Below are 24,749 nucleotides of genomic sequence, written 5' to 3' on the forward strand. Positions count from 1 at the left end.
GAAATAGCGATTAGTGCAGTACAAGATCATAGTAGTAGGAGAAAAGCAAGCACAAAGGACTCTCCCTACTTTGTTTTCACATTTGCAGGTGTGAAATCCAAGCCAGGAACGCCCAGAGCCAGGCGTGAAACTGGTGACAGAACCAGGGATACAACACTGATTTCTCAAAGTGCTAGTTCTTAACTTCCTATTACAAAAAACACAGTTCTTCAAGTCAAAATCCTGAGATGCAACTTAAATTTTTACTGTAGGGAACCTGCTGAAGGTCACATGCAGCCAAAGGGCTGCTTGTACACAGGCATGTTAGTCCTCACTTCTTCCCTTTCAGACTGTGCATCCCCAGCAAAGCACAGGCGGCTGTTTCTCAGCCCAGCAGCACTGTTTCAGCCATCCCTCGTAGCTCTGGGACATCATCCTGCAGAAGGACACAGAACGCCTCTTCCCTGACCCTTGAGCCTCACACAGGCAGAAAAGCCAGCAGCAAACTGCACGGTTCGAGAGAGGCAATCCGAGACAGCTGGGCTCTTGCAACAGGTGAGACAACCGTACCTGTTACATACTTCATACGGCTTTTTTTAGGGGTGAAGGAGTGAGAGAAGGGGCAGCTTGCAGCACAGATTCGTACACTGAAAGGTCCAAATCAGAAGAATAAGGCAGGGGGTGGGGGGAAGCAGTACACTAAAAATCTCCCAAGCCTGTCATACTTAGGTGGTGTGATTGTACATAATCCTTCCTGAGTACTACAAAATGCTTCACGTCAATTTCTTAAAAATAAAGAGGGGAGGGAACACAGCTGGTACGTGCTTGATGTGCCAGACTAGTCCTAAATGGAACAGCTATCAAAATGTCCATGAGCAGACAGCAGGCTGCTGTTTAATAAAAGTAGGAGTCTTCCAAACCCCTGGCGTAGCCACCTAATGTAAAGCAGTCTCTTGCTGTGAGAGCCATCTAGAGAGCTGGAGGGCAAGGGAATGCAAGCTACTGTCCTGTCCCATGGAGACGTACGCAGTCCATGGTTTGCCAAAATAAAAATAAATAAATAAAAAGGAAAGTTAAAAGTGCAAGAGAAGAGTTTTAAATGTAAAGCGCTCTAATTATTTTTAGTCTTTTTTTTTTTTCAGCCCGGAAATCTGCATGGCACCACCCTGTACTGCCCTCACAAGTACAGACCCCAGCCTGCTGTGAACAAACATCCCGTTGCAGTTAAGTGTAAAATGACTTGTTAAAACTATTCTGCAATTTAGTAATTACATTTCTTTCATCCCCAAGACAAACTGCTGGGAAGGTTTGCTTTAATATTGTAAAACTGCAAAATAAAAGGTTACTTTTAATAAAAGTAGGACTGTGTTGTCTTTAAAGCCTCGATCTAGGAGATTTTAATTGATATTTATACCACCAAGCTGAGAGTTTTCATTTATGTATTTTAAACACGTTTTACTTTTGTACCTCTTCTTTTCTGTTAAAAAGGTAGAAGAGAAAGAAGTTTGATTCTCATCAGCTAGGACCATCAAAACGCACCAAAATGCAGGTAAGCACAGACTTTGTCCTAACTGTACTCCTGTTATTTTTAACCAGAGGATATATTTATTACACCTGCTCGTTTAGTAAAGCTTTTATATGGCTAACATACTAATTCAGGTTCTTATTTCTGACACTTAACTCTGTAAGAAAGTGATGGGTGACACATTTCTTATTTACTAAACAACTCATTTGGGGCCAAACAGCGGTTAGTCAGAAACTGAAATTCAATTAAACCATCAGTATTGTTACACTTTCACATAGTTTGATAAAACTATGGGACATATTCGGGATATGTTAAAAGAAAGAGAAAGAGAAAGAGAAAGAGAAAGAGAAAGAGAAAGAGAAAGAGAAAGAGAAAGAGAAAGAAAGAGAAAGAGAAAGAGAAAGAGAAAGAGAAAGAGAAAGAGAAAGAGAAAGAGAAAGAGGAAAAGAAAGAGGAAAAGAAAGAGGAAAAGAAAAAGAAAAAGAAAAACAAAGCTAATTCATCCAAACATACTTTGTACTTAAAACCACATCTTTTCTTAGACAATGAAAGGATTGTTTGCATTTCTTGAATGAAAGGGACTGTGGGGACTGGCAACAGCTCTGGGGACTCCACAAGTGCTGGATGTCAGCCGCTAACACCTCGCTTTGTTTATGTACTGGAAGATAAGAAACTTTGCTGTTTCCCATCTCCCAGATTGCCCGCCAGTGCTGAACGCACTGTCACTGAATTGAGCTAACTGGGAAATACTCCTAACTATGGAAAATCTCCTGCTATCAAAAGCTGATTTAGCTTGTTGGTAAATTCCAGTTTCAGGTACTCAGGTGGTGACAGTGGTTTAACGCTAAAACCTCAGCAGCAATCTAATTCCACATTATTATTTTTTTTAATTTAATCTAAGCAGAAAGTTTGGGTGTTAACAGAGCATCATGATTTGAAATTTAAGAGTTAGTTTTAAAAATAATTTTGTACTTAAATATAAATCACTTTAAAATTAAATAGAATTTATTCACTCTGCTATAGATTTGATCGCTTGCCATGATTTGCCCTGAAGGCCACAGATCACACGCACGTACCAGTACTGTACAGTGGCTTGGAGACATACATGGCCTCCACTTTAAAGCAATTATCCTGACTGTTTGCCCTCACTGTTTCTGTTGCAAGACTCCAACAGAATCTCATTTCCCCACACCTTCTAATTCAAGGTCAGATTATCCTTCTTTGCTGGACATCTCTCCTTTCCTAGCACATTTATTGACAATAATCTAGCCGTCCCAGCCTTCTTTCCTTGCTAAGCTATACAAGAATGGCTTTTTTCCCTCTCTTTTCCAAAGGAGGACCATCCTCCCACCCTTAATTTTTTTCAGTGGCTTTACCTAACAGCTCTTCTCTGCACCTGCTCAAGTTTACAATCATCCATCTTTTAGATGGATGACTGCACACCAGATAAGGTCTGAACAATTCCTTGTACGATGGGCATTAATCTCATGCCAGAATATGCTTTAATTAATTCCCCAAGCTCCTCTGATGGAGGTGAGTGTTCCTGTTTTATATGTGAGGAAAACTGAGACGTGGTGAGGCTCATCTGACTTGCCAAAGTGAGAAAGCCGGCAGGAGATGGGGGGCAGCACAACACATGAGCACAGCTCCAGCTGCCCGCTCTGCCCCAAAGCACACCGTCCTGTGGCTTACGCTGAACCAGGGCGGTGCCAGTCTGCTGAGACAGAGAGAAGAGGCTTCAAAGACTAGCCACGTGTCCAAGTGAAGCTTTTGCAGCACAAAATCCGGGAAGGATGGGAATGTTTTTGGCTGATTTCCTTCTGCTTTTGAAAGTTTGATTCCTCGTATCTCCTGGGTGTGCTGTCAGGTGCTGTAGCATGCCAAACACTGTACAATTATTTCAAGAAGGCAAAGCATCGCTAGCCCACAGTTCAAGAAATTTAGCATTACACTGATCAATTACCTCATTTCTTTTGGAAGTTGTATCTCAATTGTTTCACTACAGTTGTATCGAAAGTGCTGGAATGTTTTTCTTTGATATAGGAACCTTGGATGGTGGCTGTGAGGAAGTATCCGTTGAGGCCTGTTTCCTACTGACAGAACTGTTTGCTGTTAGCAGTGGCACGACATTGGGAGTACGGGTTAGCAAGGCTGAAGGAGACAAAGCTTGGAAAATGCTGTTACTAACCACTGAGTCGTGGCTTGGCCTTCCCCTAGCTCTAACTTGCCTCCTCCATTCCTGGCATCAGGTCCCCCCTTTAAGCTGAGGCAACCTACTACTGGTCCTAGAATTAACTAGGACTGCAAGCCAGAACTTATTCCTTGATGTTTAACCAAAGATGTGTCGATGCCACCATCACAATTAAATGATCAAGTAGACTCCACTTGCTGGAGATCAGCTGCATGACACTCACTTAATAGGAAAGACTTCAAATTAATTCGGTGAGGTCAGACTCTTCACAGAGCCAAAGCCAGGCTCTTGGCAAGGGACATTACCTTCACAGTGCTTTGTCACAAAGGGGATGTGTAAGGGACAGTGGAGTCCTCTGCTGCTCGGCAAGGGCAGAAATGACAGGGCAACAGGCTGCCCTAGCAATCACAGGAGACAGCAGAGCAAATGCAACATTTATGCCATTTTAAAGCAGAGGGCAAACTTAGTGCAGAGTATTAGGTCAGTTGTGGCCAGAAAAGGCAGAAACCGCGTATGTTTCTTCCTTGCTGGTTCTCCACTGGACCTGTACTTTGACCAAACTCTACTCCGTTACACGGAGAAAAGCCCGTGTCTTCTTCTACTGCTAATTTTGCAACCAACACCTGACCTAGCAAAGGCCAGCTGCTCATTCCCTGCCCAGCTGAGCTCCCAGCCTCGCACTGTTCAATGCGTCCCCTTTGCCAGACACTGATCCATCCCCACCCTTCCCCACACAGCCCCGGGTGATTGTGCTGGAAGCTGCTGCGGGACTGAAGTCAGAGCCAGGACGTGTCCTCCAAACACGGGTACGCCAGCAGCTCTGGTGACCCAGATGTGCAGCACGGCCCAGCCCCCAGGTGCACAGCAAGGCCACACCGTACCTTCATGCTCCACTCCAGGTACAGACAGATCTTCTGTTCCTTGCCAGAGGATTTTCCCCGTTTCTGCATCTCGAAGATTCATCCAGTTTCTGATTGGGAAGCAATTAAGGAAAACAAGGTATCCACGTTCCGAAACGCCGTGCCTAGTATTCTTTCTGAAGCCCTAAAATTGGCTGCTAGTTTCAGGAATGTTTTCCAATTCTCAGGAGGCCAGGGAGAAAAGACGTGGAGGAAATAAATGAACAAACCAACCCTTGACCAGAATTAATGCAATGAGAGCTGTATAGTCACAGATTCGGTTCTCACTTGGACTGAAGCTTGTTAACCTCATTTATCATTTTTCGGCGCTTCTGCAGGATAAAGACAATGTCACTGTGCTGCGGAGAAGCAAGACCACTGCTAACAGTAACATAATTCCACACGAACAGATGTTCTTCTCCGGCTAGAGAAAGAAGTGCTTCCTGTACAACATTTGAAAAAAGAACAATACCCGCTCACGCTTATTTTTTTGACTTTCAAATATTGACACCAAGGGTTGTTCTGCGGCTGCTGACCTGGTAACAGCCACTCACAAGAGATTCTTCAGCTGCTGAGCACTAAGTGCAGAGACATTCTCGTTTCACTCTCAGCAAGTGGGGCTGCGCCAGCCTCCAGGAAGCCCAGGTCAGTGAATTAGTGAACTGGTCATTAAGGTTATAGACGACTATGAAATACATTTTTCAAGGGACAATTAGTGATAACCTTAAGCCTACCCTTGAAAAACCTCTCCCGTGACATAACTCAGATATTTACATGTCAGAATAAGCAGCCTGCACGCCTGTCCAGTGCCCTTCTGAGCAGGATAGAGCCTTGAGTCACTCCGAGGCCCCGTCGCAGCCTCGTGCTCTGCAGCTCATCGCTGCATCGGACGAGGTACCAGGAACTATCTGGGAAAAGGAGAGAGGGCAACTGCGCAAGGAGCTGGCTGGGAAGGCAGAGGAACAGATGAGGACAACATGGACCTCGACAGAGGTATAAATAGGAGCTGTGAGCTATGCATAGTGAATTCATTCTCTAGCATACGCAGTTTCCAGGCAGACTCTTGACATTGATCAAATTTTTTCCAGAACTCCAGGGAAGAAACAGATGCTTCAGCAAATTTTGGGTTACAGGGTAGCATTTGTTTTAAAATTCTCTGCGTGGAGGAGGGAAGGGAAGACGGCTGCTTCAGAAAAGGTGTGAAGAACCTTGCCCTTCCTGAAGGTTGGCCAGACTTTCCATGTCCCACCAAAAGGGCAAGGAGGAGAAAGGTAGAGGGGTGTGCACAGGGCAGGCACAGCCTAACAGCTTTCACGGCGTAGGAACGACTCGTGTGGGAAAAAGGAGCATGGCACAGGCTGCTCGTGTCCTTCCAGACCTGTTCTAAAACACATACTATCTACTAATCGATCCGGGATTAGCCCAGAAAGGACAGGGGAGAAGGCAGAAAGCATCATCCCCAGGGAGCCCCATATGCCACCTCCATCTCCTGGCAGAAAGCTTGAAAGTTGAAAAATCTCCACAAGTACCAAAGCAAAGGAGATGGGGGCTGAAGGCAGCAAGACAGAGAGAGAAAACGAGCAGCAGCACAGCAAAAAGAACCTGCAGCTGGGCTGGGCACTTCATGTGGTTCTGGCTGGAAAAATTGAAGTCCCCAGCCAACACAACCTGCAGGATGGAACCGCCCCAACTGTAATTTAAAACGTCAAAACCCCTCCGTTTTTAGATACATCTTCCCACAGACAAACACAAAAACTAGCCAGGGCGAAGCTATTTGCATAGAAAGCAGCGTGCAATCTATCAAATGCCACGTACGAGAGAAAAATAACAAATGAGACAATCTGAGCATCTCGCCGACGAGTTCATTTATCTTCACAAGACCCTGCGATGCAAACACTCTTCACTATTAGCAGTACAGTAATTCAGCAAATTGGGCACTTGATTACCAAAAACCTCTATTACCTTTAAAAAATGAGCCCCTTCAGAAGTATCCTGGCTATTTGCTCACTGTCGCTGTTAGTTTGGGTTATGAGCTCCCAGGTCTGGCCGTAGGCTGCGTGGTGCCAAACGGAGCAGCAGACGGTCCCCGGTAAGAGTAAATCCAGGCAAGATCGCCTGCGCCATGCTTTGAATTGTGACCGGCAAATGAAAGATCAAAAATAAATAAAGAGCTGAGGACTGTATCCCTGCTGGTGAGGGCACGCGGGTCAGCAACCCAAATCCACCTGCTATTCGGAGCACAAACATGGAGCTAAAATATGTGCATCCAGATATATTCTAAGGGATCAGAATCCTCTAGCCAGTTCACAAGTTGTTGTTGTTGTTGTTGTTGTTGTTGTTTTTTCCCTATAACCAAGAATTATTAAAAGGGAAGAACAAATCATCAAATCTCAAACACACACAATCCTCTTCTACCGGAAGAAGCACTTCAAGTTCAAGAGATTCGCTCTTAAAAGGAAATCTTTAAAAAGAAATAGACGGCTGGAAACAATTTCCTAAGTCAAAACTGAGCTCGCTTATAAAACTTAACTGCAATGGAATTTTACAAAAAGGCAAAACCCATCACAAGTGATTTTTTTGGCAAGAGAATACCTGACAAGGCAGCAGCTGTACTGCTTACCTAGTTAGCAGCTTATCACACTATTTCTGTCATCTTGGACAGAAAGGCTGGTACGAGGACATACCCCAGAGTGAAGAAAATGGAGATCTTGAACCAAACCCACACACACTGTTATCTTCTAATGTGTTTAATTGGTTTAAGATTCTTCCATCCCAGCGTGAGAGATATTGTTACTAAAAATAAAAAGTGCTCCATCTTCTGAGCAGCAGCGGAGACCTGCAGGCAGGATGAAGAGGGCATTTTAAGTATTACTGAAAAGGAGAAAGCAAATTAATGCAGGTTTAACGCAATTACTCTTTTTGAGAGGCTCACGCCAAGTCTCCTGGCAGGGGTAGCTACGGAGAGCAAGCAGAGGGCCGCGCAGCTACAGCTTTGTGAAGTGAATATATAGTAATAAAAAAAGCACAACTGTATATTCCTAATTCTGCTTCTCATTCTAAAATCACAAGAACGCTCTCCCACCATTAAATTTTCATTCTCCTGGCTTTTGGGGGATTTTTTGTAGGAAAGAACGTCTGATTTAAGACTCAATAGATCAAATACTCTTCAATCCTGAAGGCAAGGAAGGATTAGGTAGAACAGCAGAAGGAAGGGTGTACTGTTGATCTATTTATATTCCACCACCTATTGGGTCAGCAAAGTCTTACGTAAAAGCTTTGTAGTAGCTGGAATTTGACTTGCTTTATATACATGACATGAATTAGCTTCCTCGCAGACCTACTTTGCCTAGCCTGATGAAGTGAAACGGTTTGTGCATTCCTGAATCCCAGTTTTGTTGTCCTGAATGCCTCTGATCTCAGACCAGAAATTCTTTCTTTTTTGTATCTGTCACAGCCATCATTTCCTTCAAACAAATCAAAACACACATACCTATCTTTAAATGGTTTAGCATTGCAAAACATTCCCATGTATTACCACACTGGTAATTAAGAGTAACCTTGAAGGAAGAGGATGAGTACAAGCGAAATTAATCATTAAAGTACGACGGAGTTAAAGTTCTCCCCAGTCTCCCTGACTGTTATTTGTATGCTGTGATGTTTAGCACTTTTGGAATATCTGAATGGCTGCAGCGAACAGTGGGTGTCATTTCTTCCATTAAAAACTGGTCTATTTTTCATTTTGTTCCTTGCTGTCTACACCTTTTCAAAGCCTTAAGAACTGCTGCACTATTATCTCTCGTAATAAAAGCAAGCCTAATGTTCCTAACCACTCCTGGATGGGAAGGTCTTTCATCATCTTTGCCAACCTTTTTTTTTCTTTTTTTTTTTTTGTATAAGAAATGCAGCTTTAAGAACAGTTCTCTACATGTCAGGCGCAAACAGGATCTCAACAATCACCTGGAAACAAGAATTCACCTACAGGATAAATGATAAAGAGAAGGTAGAGCTGGAAGCCCTGGATAATTCAGACTCACGTCTTTGTAGCACACCCAGAAAAGCTCCTGATCCGAACTGCCCAACTCTTCTGCACTGCCCACTCCTGGTTTCAGGTTCTCCTGCAAAGCGGACACAACCAGGCCCTCATGACGTGGGTGAGCGTGGTACTTTAAAGTATGATACAAGGAAATAGGGGTCAGCCCTTAGGGGCTGCATTTTTATCGGACGTGTATTTTTGCAGAAGAATCCCATTTTTTTCTCAGAGGTTTCAGGAGTAAGGACCAAAATAAGTTATGCAAAAAACTACCAAACGACGGGATTACAAAGTAGACCACCCAGAGAGCCTTATGCTCCTACTCCACTCCTGCCCTTCGTCCTCTAATCTTCCCAATCTCTAATCTCACTTTTTATTACAACTCCCAAATCCCTCTCCCACAGAACTCCTAATTGTGTGCTTACATTTAAGCATGTGCACATGTACGCTGTTGAATCGAGCCCTAAACTTGCCCTGCTTACCCACAGAAGAAACACTGCTGTCTTTGCTGTGTAATAAAGCCCAAGTGTAAATGTTGGCAATGTGGGAAGAGAACAGGAGTCTTTTCTCCTGAGGCTAAGAAATTCTGTATGAAGTCGTATCTGAGGGAACGGAATGGGTGCCCATCCATTCTGTCTATTAAGAGAAGTAGCTAAACAAACTCACAAACTGGAGGCTATTCCTTAAACATTGCTGAAGCCTTTGGGTATAGAACAGTCACCTTCTCCTGCTTTCAGGCAGCAGCATAATCCTCTCTCTTCCAGATTAGTCAGCCAGAGCGCTATGACAGCTCTCAGGAGCAGGTACTGTTGAAAACTCTGCTATTATAAACCAACTTCCCTGGAGTGACGCACGAGATATGGGTTACTGTGCTTCTCCAAAAGATGGGAGGTGCTGAGGACTGGAAAGGTGCTCCATTAAATCCTCAGATGGAAGGAAGCCAATTATCCCTTCAAAGCACTCCCGCCACTCCAGTACTCACTGTGCAACAGGCTGCTTCTAAAGTCTCCTGCACAGAACAAATTGCTGTGCAACAGAAGCCAGGGAGATCCACGGATTCATGTGAACCACATGGCAAAATGCAGCAAAAATCTTCAGCAACCAGCGAAGTCATCGGCCAGCAAATTATGTTATCAGAGGAATACACTTAACAGTTACAGCATCGCAGCAAAAAAATCAACACAGTGCTATAAACCTCGTATACTTTGTTCTAAGCTACTCTTTTTGCAGGATTCCCCCCTGCGTCTTTGCTTGCAGATGCTGTCCCATGGATCTTCTATCACCAAAGCATATTGTCATCTAACATCGGGCAGTCCTGGATTAAGCTGTGCTTGGCCCATACCTGGAAAGACAGTCACACGCATTACTCAATACCATGTCAACCTTACATCAATTTTAATGGAACATTATGCTAATAGGGCAGAAGCTGATACTGCTACGTTATATTATATTAAGTAGACCTCCAATTAATTCTGCTATGCAGTAAGGTTGGCCCTGTTGTTAAGCTACAGCGTTCATTAGTGCACGTCACGTTCTTCCTGTGAGAACTTGACAAAGACCTTACACCTTGGGTAGTATTTCTGAAGATGGGCTCTGTCCCCACCCTCAAAGTATTTTCTGCTTGAACCTCTTTGTATCTATTATCTTAGCAGTGCTCACGTTGTGGCACACCATAAATATCTAAAAGAAAAATGCAACAGAGGTCCATTTGCAGTCAGATCAGCTGCAACGAGATGCTGATCGAACTGGAGACATCCAGAAGCCATTTCACTCAGTACAATCACGTCCGACTTTTGCCAATAAAAATGTTATGCACATTATCCAGTTTAACATCTGTGCCTTACAAACAATTCAGTTTGGGTAGGACAATTATTATTCACTGTTTTCATCAGAATGGACAATTAACAGACATCTCTGCTCCATAGCATCCCAGTGACATCGTGAAGCATAATGAGGCACTGAGTTTGCTTTCAGTTAGTTTCCATCTAATTTTTCACTCTTGTCGATTTACTGTCTGAAAACATTCATGTGCTCTTACGAAAACAACGCAGAGAGCTCCTGAACTCTGAGGATAAATGTCCAGCATGGGCAGGCACGGTGGCAGAATGTGGTTTGTTTCTTTAGTTTGAAATATTGCAAACTAAGCCAGGTTTCCATTTCACTGACCTTTCCTCCCCCTCAAACCAAAAGAGCAAGAATCAGACGGATGTTCGTTTTGAAGTAAAGGGTTACAGGCATAAGGAGATGAAGCCAAAAAGGTAAGTTTCGTTTCCTCTCAAAACAGATGTTAAGATGGTTCTGAGAACCAAACAGTGCCAACCTAAAAGTGAGCTGAGGCAATGCAGTGGTTTTATGCTGCTTTCTGCTACCTATGTTTTTTAGGCTTTCCTTTGGCTTCTCTGAACAGGTTTGACAGAATTCCTTTATAGCAATGCCTCAGCAGGAAAAATAACATGAGATCACACCTGGAGATTGCTTTACATCCTAGGTAGTAAAACAATCAATAACCTGAAACACTCAGCATTGTTTGCAGGACCATCTCAGAAGCACGAATTGCACAAAGAAAATTATTTTCTTTCTTCCAGCGCGTTGACACTCAGCTCCTCCCCACCTTTCCCGCATTTTAAATGGGTCTTAAAAATTAGCATGTTAGAAAAGCTTGAGCTCATGCTAAGAAACCTCTGAATATTAACATAATTAATGTCATCAGTAATACTCTGAGTTTGCAGAAACAGCAGGTGAATCAATGGGAATGATGTATTCATCCGAGAAAAGAATGTGACCTTTAAAATCCATAGGGCTTTATCAGAATGCAATTTTAAAGTGGCTTGCTTGTAGCTCAACAGAAGGAACAAACCTGAATGTAGCCGGGAGAGACTGCATACACAAGGGAAACTGAAAATGCGATTATAACATAAAACACTGGGACCACCTTACTGCAGATGCCCACCTCTGCAGCAAGGTGTGGCAGCACGCAGGGCGGCTTGAGAAGCCACCCCGAGGAGGAACATGAGAGGAGAGGCAATTAAAAGAACATCCCTCGGATTCAAACCTGCCTGGCTAGAGATTTTTATCCAGAATGCTTAAAATTAAGTTGTTCCAAAACAATTTGGAAGAACGAGTGTGAGATTTGGTCTGCCCGCTCTTTAATTTCAGCACATCACCCAATTTTCCTTCTCGCGAGGGAATGCTACGAAGCGATCCAGCGACTGAAACAACTTCATTTCATCTTAACCACTTCAGAACATTCAATCTTTTCAACACAGCCGAACTATTATGATAATATTTCAAGGTTCTCAGCAATAAGTGAACTGGAGGGAATTTCATGGCAATAACCTACCAAGGGGCTCTGGTGGATAACTTCATTCTCACAGATGAGGTTGTAACCAGAAGCCCCCAGAGGGATTCACCTCCCTGCAAACCCTTGTGGCCCATTGTTCTGTACACAGCTCAAACACAGGATGTCGTGACAGTCACTCAGCGAAATTAGCTTTAATGGAATGAGGTATTTTGACCCTTATATGCTGCTTTATTTTATATCATTATTATTATTTTTTTTTTTTCAAAATACGCATTACATTAGTTTGCTTATAAAGGAAAGCTCAGTTTGATTTCGTGCCATTTTTTGCAACACTGTCGTAGTCTAAAAGGATCTTCACACTTCCTGATACTCACAGGGCAGGTCTTGAGCAGAGGAACAGACTTCTTTAACCAAATACTTAAATGGGACACGTATGGCCGCTTAGCCGCTGTTTTCACATAGTTTCACTTGAATGACCTGTAGCTTTGTGTAAAGTGTGGAAAAAAATTAAAAGGCTTGAGAAAGGCAGTTTTACAGAGCACTGCTTGTGGCTGGTCAATGTCCTTTATTCCTCAAAGCCCTCCGCAATAATTTCTTCACTGAGTGAAGTGATGTTTATTGAAAATGGCAGAGCTGAACATCGGCAGGTTCCCCTGCTCTTTGGTTTAGCTGTCCTCTGAACTCCAAGCAACATCTTGGTCTGAAAGTGCCCCCCTGATAAAATAAGCAACCAACAACACAAAAAGCCAAGATCACTTCCAACTGCCAGTGCTTATGTTGTGACTTCAAGCTGTTGATGTTTAATTATTTTTTTTTTCTCCTTTACCTCATTTCTTCTTAGAGAGCTCTCTAGCACAACAGCCTATTGAGTTCCAAAAGACTACTTCTGCTAATCCACAGATTTCTCAGATTCATATATTTTAGAAAATTCCATTATTGACTGGATGTACTAATATATCATGCATTTCTAGGAACAGATCTGCAGGCTGGAAACTGATGGGAGACATTCTCCGGTACAAACTCGTTCACTGTGCCATTGGTTTGTGCAGCTTCACACCGTCACATTTACCTTGGGCTACCCCAGGCAGGCGATGAATCCTGTAACTGAACTAGAAAGACAGGACGTCCACTGGCAGGCAATATACTACAGGTATGTGACTACCCGCTTAAACAATTCCCATTGCTTCAAAAACTTCAATTAATCTTCTCAAATTAGCTTTTGAGTAACTACATCCAGTAGAGACTGGGAAGTAAACATGGAGACTTGCCCACGGCCGAACCAGGAGTCAGTAAGAGAAGAAAGAGATCTCAGGAGGGGTTTGGCTTCAAGTCTCCTGCTTCAACAGACAACACTGCTTCTCTCCTTAGGCAGCCAGGAACTGTGGCTAATGGAAAGTCTTACTCCAGCTTGGAAAGACTGCCCGGCAGCAGATTGCTGCGATCCTGCTGCAGAGCGGGTGCCAGTGGTTCCCTTCACTCCGTGTTTTTCTTGCTTTTGGTGGTTTCTCATTCACCCTAACTAGAAAGCAGGGTAGCTCTGAGTCACTGCCAGGCATTGCTAATGGAAGTGGGGGGGCAGGAAGGAAATAAAGATGACTGGTTACAGAATTAGAAGTACTTTTTAGTGTCTAAAATGGCATACTAAAGCAGGACAAAAAAATAGATGTGTTAGCTCTGACAACAGCAGTAGAATGCTTCTAGCTAGAAAAACGAGCAAACCTATGAAACTTGTCAGAAATATTCCTGATCACTGAGACAACATGAAAACACCTGAAATATAAAACAGGATAGTCAGGGGGAAAATACTGTATTTGCTCCTTTCTTTGTTCATTTTAATTCAAACAGAGCTCCTGTGAAAATGCTTTATTTCCTTTCCTTTTTCCTTTTTAACTCCGGGTCCTCAAGCATATTTTGAACTCGGACATAGCGAAGTGCTTCAACAAAGTCCAAATATGGCTCAAGTTTAACAGCACAGGTTGTTTCTCTGTTCATTTAAGACAAGTAGTCAGCTAAGGTAGAAAACAACCAACCAAACGAACACATGATCTCCACTCTAAAAAGCAGAGGTGCCTCTGAGATGCAGTTTCTAACATGTTTTTATACACAAGGCTTCCTTCCACAAAATGTCATTAGATGTAAAAGGGAGCCCCGTGAACGAGTGAAGACACATCACTTTTTCATGTCTTCAAACTGTCCTCAGCATTGCTAGCTCCAGGAACTCCGGCAATCATTTTGCAAAATGCAGTCAGCACTTAATCTAAAGGTCAGCTTTAGGACGAGCACTGTGGCTCTTCGTTTCTGGCACAGACAGACACTTTTTTGTACAAAGTGACCATCCATTTTGTACAGAAGGACATTCAGAGACTACCATCCAAAGGGCTCTTAAGAGCTGAACCAATATAAACATATATATATATTTTAAAGTGAGTCCAAACAGCCTGATATCACCTTCACTTCCGTCAGCGCTCTCAGTGTCAGACTCCTTGAAACACGGGCAGTTCAGTGGTAGAGCCACTAGCCCTAATTTCAGAGAAAAGGCCAAGTCTTGAAGCTGCTGGGTTAAAATACTACAAATAAACTCTCTGTACTAGGCAGAGCAGTGCTTCCAAAACGAATGCCACGCGACCGGCTCTAGTACAAGGATCCACGAATGGACATGTGACACTGAGATATTCCATCACGCTGCATTGTAATGGAACTGTATTTTGGGACTGACCGTTTCCATATCCAATAAAGATTCCCAGGGTTGGACTGCAAGCAGGCAGCCACCACAGCGAAGCACCCACCCTGTTGCATCTCGCTTTCTTTTTTCATTAGGTTTTTTTTTCAGAGTCTCCTGGGGCCAGAGCAGAACAAGGTCTGAGCAGTCCCGGAATACAATACTTGGAAAAAAGGGCAAGATGTTCCAGTAGCAAGCTTTTCCTAACATAACTTTGCTTGAAACATTTTCCAGTAGTTCCAGCCTCACCAGATCCAGCTGGGAATGGGCAAGGACTTGGAACTCTTTTTTCACTCATAGTTTTATTATTTTTATACCATCTATTAACACATAAAGTTTGACATTTTAGTGGGAAAACTTTAAAATCTTAGACATCCGCCAGAAATTGGACTCCTAAACATAGGGCTGTCATTTTTTTCTTTCACAAAATCCCATGCAGAACCACGTATATTTGTCTTGATGGGATTTCCTCAATTTGTGAGGCCATCTGAACATTTGCTGGCCTTACCAGATCAGATTGCTCCACACAGACCAATTATAAAAAGAAACCGCAGATCCATTAGCACAGATGCAGACTGCCACCGTACAGCAGACGCGCAGACAGAGATAATCAGCCTGGATGGGTCTGGCAGCCCCTTCCCAGGACTCCTCCCGTGTTTTACCACTGCATGCCTCAGCACCTTAGGCCAGGAGTACAGGCTAATGGTAGCAAGACAGCGCTGCACACAGCCAGCACAGATCTGTCGGACTTTTACAGGCTCAGGCTCCCTACTGGACCTCACCTGTGACAGTATGGGACTCGGTAAGTCAAGTTGATGGTTGGACTTGATGATGGTGAAGGTCTTTTCCAAGCCAAACGATTCTATCATTCTGGGATTTTGAGCCTCTTCTTCCCTTCTTCCCTCCTCAGAAGGAGCCACCGCCCTTGTCTACTCTCTCTACCAGAGGAATAACTTTTTGTAAGACAAATTGGTTATTTAGTTACAGGAATAGGTAAAACAACACTTTGGAGAATGAGGCAAGCCTCAGATGAGCTAGCTAGATACACTGCAAAAGAGTAATGGAACCTTACTTGAAGTGGGGAGAAACAAAGCCTTGGGGAATTCCGCCAGTTTGTGGGGAGTGCATTTTAGTTCAACCAAGATGAGCTGCTTGGCTTCCCAACACTTGTTCTATTTATTCCTCTACGACAATCTTCTCAGTGTGACGTCTTTAATGAGGAGCTCACAACTTCCCCTATACTGGCCAGGGAGATTAAGCAAGACACACACACAACGAGAAAGCAAGAGTCTTTGAGATTTAACTCAAAATCTGTGCTGGTTTCCCATAAAGAGCTGACGTTTCAATGCATAATGGAAATCTTTCAGTGATACCGGACTGCTGTTATGAGTAGGTATTACAGGATAAACACACAGTGTTTCCTTTTGAAAATATATTTCTTTATCTCTCTATAAAAGATTTTTCCTGGGGTGTCTTATGTTCCTGGAAGATATGAATTTAATGGGGGACTTGATTGTGCCTAGCTGGCACTTAGACACGCAAGCGAGGGAACAAAGGGGTTATATTTCATTTTCATAAAGCTCCATGAATACACTGCTCACTGCTAGGATGACAACTGATATATAAGCAGAGCAAAGTCCATCTATTTTTGAACTGACCAGTACCAGAATTTGTAGTATCTCTTACCAAGATTCATTGGTAATAACAAGGATCCCAAGAACATAATGGAAGCAATTAACCTCTCATTTTTATGTCCACATTCATGAGAAACTGCTTGAGGATGAGAAACAGGAAGAGAGAAAAGATCACAGCTGAAACAAAAAGGGAGGATATCTCTTGTCAGTAGTCTGGCCACACTACAAAGCAGGCACACGCAGCAGCAATAAATTATGTTTTTTTTAATAGAAAAGCTAACCAACAATCACGGCTAGAACCGCAGAGCTGAATGCTCAGATGTGTGGCATCAGAACAGCCTGACATTTAAATAAGGCTGCTTTAATTGCTTATTTTCTATCTTCTTCCATTGCAAAACAAAGATGCCACTGAGGATGCACCTCCTGATAAGGCAATCAGAACACGAGCCTGCTATTATATTAATATTTTGCACAAAGGCCTCCCTTACGCTTATTAATCCACAAGAGCTCTAATTCCAAAACCCCCTCTTTCACCACGGCTGCCATCCTCAACGGTGCAAAGATTCTTCTGGATTTTTGTACCTGTCTTCCAAGCCACTAAGCTGGGCTCCCTGTCTTTAGGGAACCTTTATTTACTCCATTTCCAAGGGAACAGCTAGCAGTTCAGCACTATCTGCTACTCTTTGGACTGCTGCCTACATCAAAGACCAGCACGGCGCCGTTCACATTCCGGATGCAGGTACTACCTAACCATCCATGTTTGTAAAGCCTCCTGTACTGCCATAAATGGAAGGAGGTGATTAAAGCGTTCACAAAGGAAGCAGTGGTGCCGGCTCGGTTACCTCTCTCAGCAGGACACCGTTTACTCAGGGATTTTACTGTAATCTCTGCTGGCAAAAAATACTGCACGCAGATTAAATAAATGTACCATCTTTAGTGAAATCTTTTTGCTTAGTCTTCATTAAAAAAGCACAAAACACAACAGCCATAAAACAAAAAACCCAACCCTGTAGCAGCTGAAATTCTGCAAAATAAGGAGGAGATACGAGTCCTTGTAGTCTGAACTCTATGCCCCTTAGACATCCCTTGCAGAAACACTGTTCTGTGGAGAACTGTTGGTGAGAGAAGTACAGTTCCTTCCATGACAATGTTCTCACACAGATGCACAAAGTAGCCTTCTCCCTTCTCTCTACCACAGAGCACACAATAGAGGAACATATTACCATGTGAGACAGTGGCAATCTGGATGGTAAAATCCGCAGTAGTCTGCAAAATTCTTTGTTGAACGAAGCGACTTGGCCATTCAAACTCTGAATCTTAAAGAGAGCTTATTTCAGCTCTGGATCTCTGCAATCCTAATTTAGCTCAGTGACAAAAAAGGTGCAGTAAGTGTGTCAAGTGGCAGACTCGCATCATTTGTCAACTTACTTACACTTTAAATGTGTCCTAAAGGAGATGGGTCTTGAAAACAGAACGCTTTTTTTAAACAAAACTCTAGTTGAATTAGCAACGCTTTAACTCTGAAACCCCCTGAGCTTCCAGGATAATTGTTAACCTACCGTTACCTATAATTTGTATATCAAATTTTATACTTAATCTTCATTTAAGATATCAGTGGGAACATTTCTTCCTGTAGAACTTTTGGTATAATACAAGAAATTGACATACCCCATTAAGAAAAGGATTTGATAAGAAAATGATTCTACTTGTTAGAGCTAAAACTAAAACAAGAAAGCCTGAACAAGAAGCAATTCTTCCACCTATGAAGAACAGATTTGGAAAGCAATCTAAGAAGCCTCTTGCAGAAATCCTGAGATACCAAAGTTCCTTAACTGTAAATTTCAGAATCTAACAGCTTCAACAGTAAGATTATTCTGTGTGACTGGTTATAAAGAAAGCCTCTTCAGTCATCCTGTCCAGACAAAAACTAAAGCACTTTTTCAGATCTACAAGAAAAACTAGATCACATATGCACATCTCCAGATACTGTTGGGATACTTTTTCTTCAGAAGCTCATCCCTGTGTCCACAAGCATTTGTATGGCTGATAAAAACTACCATATGCAGAATAAATATTATCTTATTGGCAAAGCAATCCTAATCAAGGTTGCTTAACTTTCTTCTCTCAGTAGCAAGCAGCACAAACAAATCTGAAACCAGGGCAGTGAATACAAAGGCTCAGACGTCAACTGCATGGGATCAGGTCTGGTGAGGCCTCCCTGGGACTTATAAGAACATTTACTCTGCTGGGTCAATCTTCCTTATGATTCAGACACTGATTACATCCCCATAGAAACAGATGAGAAAGTGGGATCAACCTGCAATCCACCTGGCACCCGTGAGTTTGTTTGGATACAAAAAGGTTTGTTAACTTGATGGTTCATCTCTAAAAGATGGCACTGACAACGTTAGCATGAAGACCTGCTTCTCTATACCCTAAGACCCCTGACAGGCAGATTTGCCTTCACCTTCTCTTGAAGAAGGTACTACACGGATCTGTAAATGAGTGTGGTATACATACAGTTCTGTGACTTCTTGAAACATGCTCCTCTCTTGTCCATGTAGCCTGTGGGAAAGGTGCTGTCCGTGGGCACTTCCCACATGGAACAAAAAGGTCCCCAACTTTGCTTGGACTCAGATTCCCTGGCTTTGGACTCCTAGATATTCCAAAATATTCACCTTGGCAATGAGAACCACACACCAGCAGCAGACAGTAAGATGTAAGGATTAAAAAGGAGCAAATTAGATTGTGAATATGACGTGGGAAGTCAGATCTAGACCCATATTAGCAAGGACTCTGACACAGGTCAGCAAGAATACAGATTTTGTACATATGAAAGATTTCTTACTTCTGGTTAACTGCCCAAAGACAGAAGAGGCCACTAGCATGCTGAATTATTCCTGTTCAAGCTGGCCTTTAAAACACTCCTCTACGCACAGGAGGGCAGGCTCCCTTAACTCCGGATATCCAAGCAACTGTGGAATACAGCAGCTACCCTAAAAGTCTTCAAGAGCCGTAACTTAAAGACCCCTCAGGTGTCATCGCACACCAGCAATCTTACATAACTGAACGTGTGATACACAGAAGTAGGCATATTTCATATCAAGAGCTTTTGTATTCAGTCGTCTCTTCCGCATGAGGGACAGAGAGCAGTCAAGTCCTGCCCTTGACTTTTTATATTCCTGTTAAAGTTGATGATGCTTAGCCTCTTTATCTTCCAGGGAATCAAGAAAGAGCAGAAATAAAACTGCCTTCAACAGCATACTTTAGCTCGTATTGCTGAGAACAGGTCCTGCACCAAGGGAGAATTCAGAGTTCTCGTCAAGTAAGGTATCCAGCTATACAGAACAAAGAAAAAATCACCATTGAGCGAGGCTGTTTGTAAAAACTCCTTTCAGGGAAAATCTGTAGTTCGGTCTTCACAGAACCACATCTTGATTTCAGAGAGGTCTGTAAAAGATGGAGAGTTCATTTGTGCAAAGGACTTCAGGGGCTCAGAGATTTTTATCTGGCCAACATTTAGGCTCTTGGTCAGCTGTCCAAAACCCCATCAGATCAATAAAGCCTACAGTCCTTATGTCTGATAGCTCCTGCCTTCCAGGAAACGAGCTTCCGAGTTTTATTCTAATTGTAAATATGTGGGCATTCACACCACCAAAATCAACGGTAACAGGAGTACTCGAGAGATTCTTCTTGTCACTTGGAGAAGGTAAGAATAAAAGGTCAAGCACTGAATTTCTCTTGCATTCACTTACTGAGTCTGTCTAAACTCCCCTTGTGCTATGGAAAGAGAATTTCTGTTCCTCGGTATCTTATCAACACAGTATTAATTTTTAAACAGTACCTTTCGCCAGCAGTTGAATTAATTAGGGGCTTGTCAAACACACAGGAGCCAATCCAGAGTAAGGTACAGAATGAATTTACAGTTGAGCCATCCATCCCTTATTTAACCCTTGCCTGAATGTTCTTATTCTGCGTTAAGAGAGTCCAATTGCAAGGCAGCTTGATTTGCTTTGAAGTGACTTAGGTTATTCAGAACTTGACACACCCATCCTGGGATAAAGGTATCCACAGTGGGAAAATCAAGCAGAAACTGTTAAGTTGGAGTCCATGCTTAGCATATCACCCCTTAGACGTTCTCTACATCACAGCCTTTTGCAACAGTATAGCTATCTTTTCCTTGACACCTTGGAAAAAAAGTACGGGCACTGTTTCATCTCAGTGCAGAACATCTACACAGTGTGGCTACAGCAGTTCAAAAACTCCTGGCGCTGTCAAGCTCCATATTGCCCAAGCCAGTTGGCATAAAGCTGCTGTGTATTCCCTGCGGGTGGGATTACCGCTCCGCTGCCGTTCAGGAAAACAGGCCAGACAACTGACCTTCCATTTCCAGGTGTGCTCGTATGCCCTCTCACAAGTAATGCTGAAACATGACAAAAATGAATGAAATCCTGAAAAGATACTGTGTACATGGCTCTCAAAGGAAATGCCCATTGTAACCATCAGGGAAAAGGTGAAACGAGTGCTGTTGCTCTAGCACAGCTGTTAATTAGTCTGTAAGGACTTGTGTTTATGACAAAGTGAAAACCAACTAAAGCAGCAGAACTAAGAGCAGCAAACACAGCTCCACTGTTTTGTTGAGTTCCGTAGCAGTAATCAGGTTGTCCATACCCTCATGGAAGTGACGTTAGAATTGCTAGGGCAGAAGACACTCAGCTCTACTAAAGGCAATTTACTCAAAACCCTTCGGGCTTTTTTGAACCTCTGCACCTTTAACACTGCCTCGCAATGCCACACACGGCACATCCCTCGCTGCTCCAAGCCTGCGTTGCTCTGTAACCAGGGATACGTCCAGCCATCACCGCGGGCTCTCAGTATCCTTGAGATGTAATTAGAGAACCACAGGGGGATTTAATCTTATTGAGATTTTATAGTAAACCAGTATTTAGCCCTGGCACTAACACTCTTCACCTAATAAACGAAATAAAAATTCAAATCGCCAGAGAAACAGCAGAGACAAGCACTTTCGTAAAGACCCTAACGACAAATGCCAATCTCCTTCTTGCTGATGCAGCACGGCGTGGAAACAAGCCACCCTTTTCCTGGCATTAGCTTAAACGTTTCCTCGGATATACAATCCATGTGGACTGCCCTGGCCTGACTTTGCTTGGAGCTAGAGATATTCTGATTTTTTTAAGTTAACCCATGTGTGCATAAAGGGCACGCTTCTGCCTCTCAAACAGCGCAGCCCGTACAGGGAGGCCCCCCAGGAGCAAACACGACGAACATCCACACTGCCAACCACCAGATTTTTCCAGGCATGAGCTGGCAAACAATGCCCCTGACACTGCCAGCACCAAGCCAAGGCAGGATGTGAATACTTAGGTGAACATCAGCGGCCCTCTAAGCTCACGGGACAGGACCACGGCGAGGTCAGAGGTTCTGCAAGGCACAAGAGGAAAGCAGGTCACAGATGTGAGCCACAAAAGCAGTCTTCCCTTTGGAGTACTGTGCAAGACACCCAAAACACCATTTTGTGGAATCTTTTCAAAAGTTCTCCCTCCCCTGCTGCTATTTTTCAGAGCCATGACCGATTTCTGCTGACACGATCTGAGGCTGCTTCGCCAACAAGGAGCTGACGACTCGTTTCAGGATACGTGGTATCGAAAGCACAGGGTATAAAATCACCAGCTGCTGCACGGGACACGAGCGAGTTATTTACAAGCGAAAGCGGTGAATTAGCTTAACGGCGAGACCTCATGCTGCAATACAGATCAAACCATTTTTTGGTTTTCCACTTACAACTGACAGGACTGAGATTAGTCAGGAAAAACAAGTTCATTATCTTGTCTCTTCTGAGAACGGGAGGAAAACTTGGCGCATACAGACCAAGTGGAGAAGCTAAAAAAAAACACATGAAAATAGAGTCGGGAGGGAATGAGCGGCAGCTGCATGAGGAATCTAATCTTATAAATGGACCAGAGGCCACTGAAAGCAGAGGCAGAGGGGAGGAATAACGGGGGATTTACACAGATTGAGGCAGAACTCTCAAAACCAAGGACTGCCTGTCAGAATTACCGTGCTTTTTTAGGAACCTAGAGGAATATGACGAGTGCTGAATTCTGCAGTGTGGATCAGACAATTTAACCGTCCCAACGATTTATACAGCGTTAGGCGGCATGGCGGTCTGGGAAGAGAGTAAGTTGCTTGAAAAAGCACTACAGCAGAACTGTGAAGTTGCAAGTAAAAATTCCAGTTCCAAAGCAGTCCAGAGCAGGCACAAGATTAATACGTGGTTCTGAATGTAGTACTTGAGCATAAATATGAGCTCCACGCTCAGCTTCTACAGATGTGAAGTATGCTGAGGCAAACCCTCAAGTCAGACACCAGGGAACCTATCCGAGATGGAAGGTCAGGGCCCAAACCCGCGGCTTTCTGCTCTAGTGCTGAAACTCAGATGAAAAACACTACTGTAGAGGTACCGGAATCTCTGCTGAAATGAACACAAAGCAATGAGCTCTATTATTTCCCAGCAGTTCCTATAACTTTCATTGTCAAGAAAACCTATAGCTAAGTTTATACCGAGACTTTCATTTTAATTTATTATGTTAGCAAGCTTATAGCTGTACGCTAAATTTTCAGAGTAGTTGAGATCCAATTTTACAGTTTTAACCAAAATCTATTCTCATGTTTTCCAGCTGAAACAATGGAATATACTAGTTCTGCTGTGACAAAAGAACACCCCCACGATACAATCAGCTTCAGTTCACAAGTGGATTGTGTCAACTTAGCTATTAATAATTAATGAATAACAATTTAGGTGTGGAAAAGCTAGACTTCCACACAGCTGATACAAATACTATGCTTTAAAAAAATGATTTTGTTGTTTCGAAACGCGTAACTTCTAGCATTTTTATTAGGGGGAATGATAATATTGCGAAGCTATATACAAAAAAAAATCAAAAAAATGTTATAATCAGCAATATCTGCAGCCTTTACAGGGGTGTCTAGATTAAAATGTAGCCTTTATTGATTTGGATTTGCACACCCTTTTCAGCCACGTCTCTGCATCATTTACTGCATTTACTATTTCGGCACTGGCAAACCCGGGACTTGTGCACACAAGGTTATGAAGCAATGACACTCCCCGTGCTTCAGCAGGAAACAAGCAGCTGCTGTTTCGTCAGTGAAGCAAGTGCAAGAGGCTGCCATGAACGGTGTGAAACATTTTCACCTGGCCTCTGGCAGGTCTGTATTTAAACGAGGAAGAGGCCTCACTACAGGCAGTGTGGCTGGAGGTTTTGGAGCAGCAGGGGTGTGCTCTGGTTAATGCCTTGCTTCTGCTTTGTACGGGCTGTGAGAAGGAGGTTGTGGTGGGGTGAGAGGAGAGGCTTTATTTTCTCTGAGGAGCTGAGCATTGGAGAGGTAAGCTTACAGCTTTCCTTGGGGAACCTTTGTTTCTATTTTGCAAGTAGTGCTTCAGCTCTGGGTAATTTCAAATAAAGACGCTCTTAATTCTCCCATGTTGTGACTTTTAGAGCTTAAAGCTCTGAAGAACTGATTTCAATGGTAGAATGGAAGATACCAATAGGATCAATATTTTTCTTTCTAAAAAATATAAATGCTTCTCTGCTGAAGCTGAACTTATGGTTGTTATTATACAAATATAATGTAGTGGCCTTTGGAGGCTCTGCAAGGGGAAGCACATAAAACAATTCCTTCCTGGAGCTGTTTAAATGCTGCGGTTTTTTTATAGTGACAGTGTAATTGTAACAACCCCTTGTGAACTACCTAGGGTGCCCCAAATGAGGAACCCAAACTGGATTTGGAAACTTGCTAGTTTATTTTCTTCTTTCTAGAAAGAGTATTTCAAAAAAGTGTGTATTTGCTCTGTAAGATACTGGTTTGGGCCCAAGCCAGCATCTTTGTGCTCTAGCATGTGCTGGAATTCAGATGAAAACTTCAGCCAACAGCTTCCTATCTCTCTCTCATCATGAGGGCTGTGGAAGAGGTGAGTCTCTAATGGCATTTCTGGTCCTTGATCCTGTTGGTGACTGGGCAGTAACTTGTCCCACAATGCTAATGATAAAGATCCCTCCCCCAGAATGAAGGGGAAGAGAAAATGAATCTAAAATGCACTTCTCTTAAGAGAAGTAAGTATAGGCTTAATGTGATATGAAAACATTTGGCTCACGGTGCTAATCTAAGATGTTAGGACTGCCATGCTTAGTTACCCTTGTAGAGCTGGTGTGAGGTGAGAAACCTCGTCAGGTGAGGCAGAGCTGAGTGCTGGAGAAGACAGCAGGAGGCTGTGCTGAGAACAAGCTTCTCTGGAGCAAGAGCAAGGCTGTGAGTGCTGACTGCTGATGGCAGCAGCAGTTGATTGAGAAGAGGCCTGCTGCTCACAGCCCTCCCCAGCTCCTTGCTACTTTCTCCATCAAATCTAAGAGCTGAGCTGTTGTAGAAGTGCT

At 43.2% G+C, this 24,749-nt stretch overlaps 1 protein-coding gene and 2 long non-coding RNA genes across 3 annotated transcripts in view; 2 read left to right on the top strand and 1 right to left on the bottom strand.

Moving 5' to 3' along the window:
• The window catches only part of PDE6D (phosphodiesterase 6D), a 36,898-nt gene that overhangs the window by 3,664 nt on the left and 8,485 nt on the right, over nt 1-24,749 (bottom strand). The window contains exon 2 of the mRNA XM_035334651.1: nt 4,577-4,665. Within this exon, the coding sequence (XP_035190542.1) occupies nt 4,577-4,665 (89 nt within the window). The remainder of the gene's footprint in view (nt 1-4,576; nt 4,666-24,749) is intronic.
• On the top strand, nt 400-5,832 carry LOC118171494. The gene is made up of 4 exons (XR_004753239.1): nt 400-534; nt 1,122-1,202; nt 1,468-1,528; nt 5,683-5,832. It is a non-coding gene; the product is annotated as an uncharacterized LOC118171494 (long non-coding RNA).
• LOC118171496 lies at nt 8,669-13,058 on the top strand. Its single transcript, XR_004753241.1, has 3 exons — nt 8,669-8,764; nt 10,717-10,721; nt 12,897-13,058. It is a non-coding gene; the product is annotated as an uncharacterized LOC118171496 (long non-coding RNA).

This window comes from Oxyura jamaicensis, chromosome 9, assembly GCF_011077185.1.
Source record: "Oxyura jamaicensis isolate SHBP4307 breed ruddy duck chromosome 9, BPBGC_Ojam_1.0, whole genome shotgun sequence".
Taxonomy (NCBI): domain Eukaryota; kingdom Metazoa; phylum Chordata; class Aves; order Anseriformes; family Anatidae; genus Oxyura; species Oxyura jamaicensis.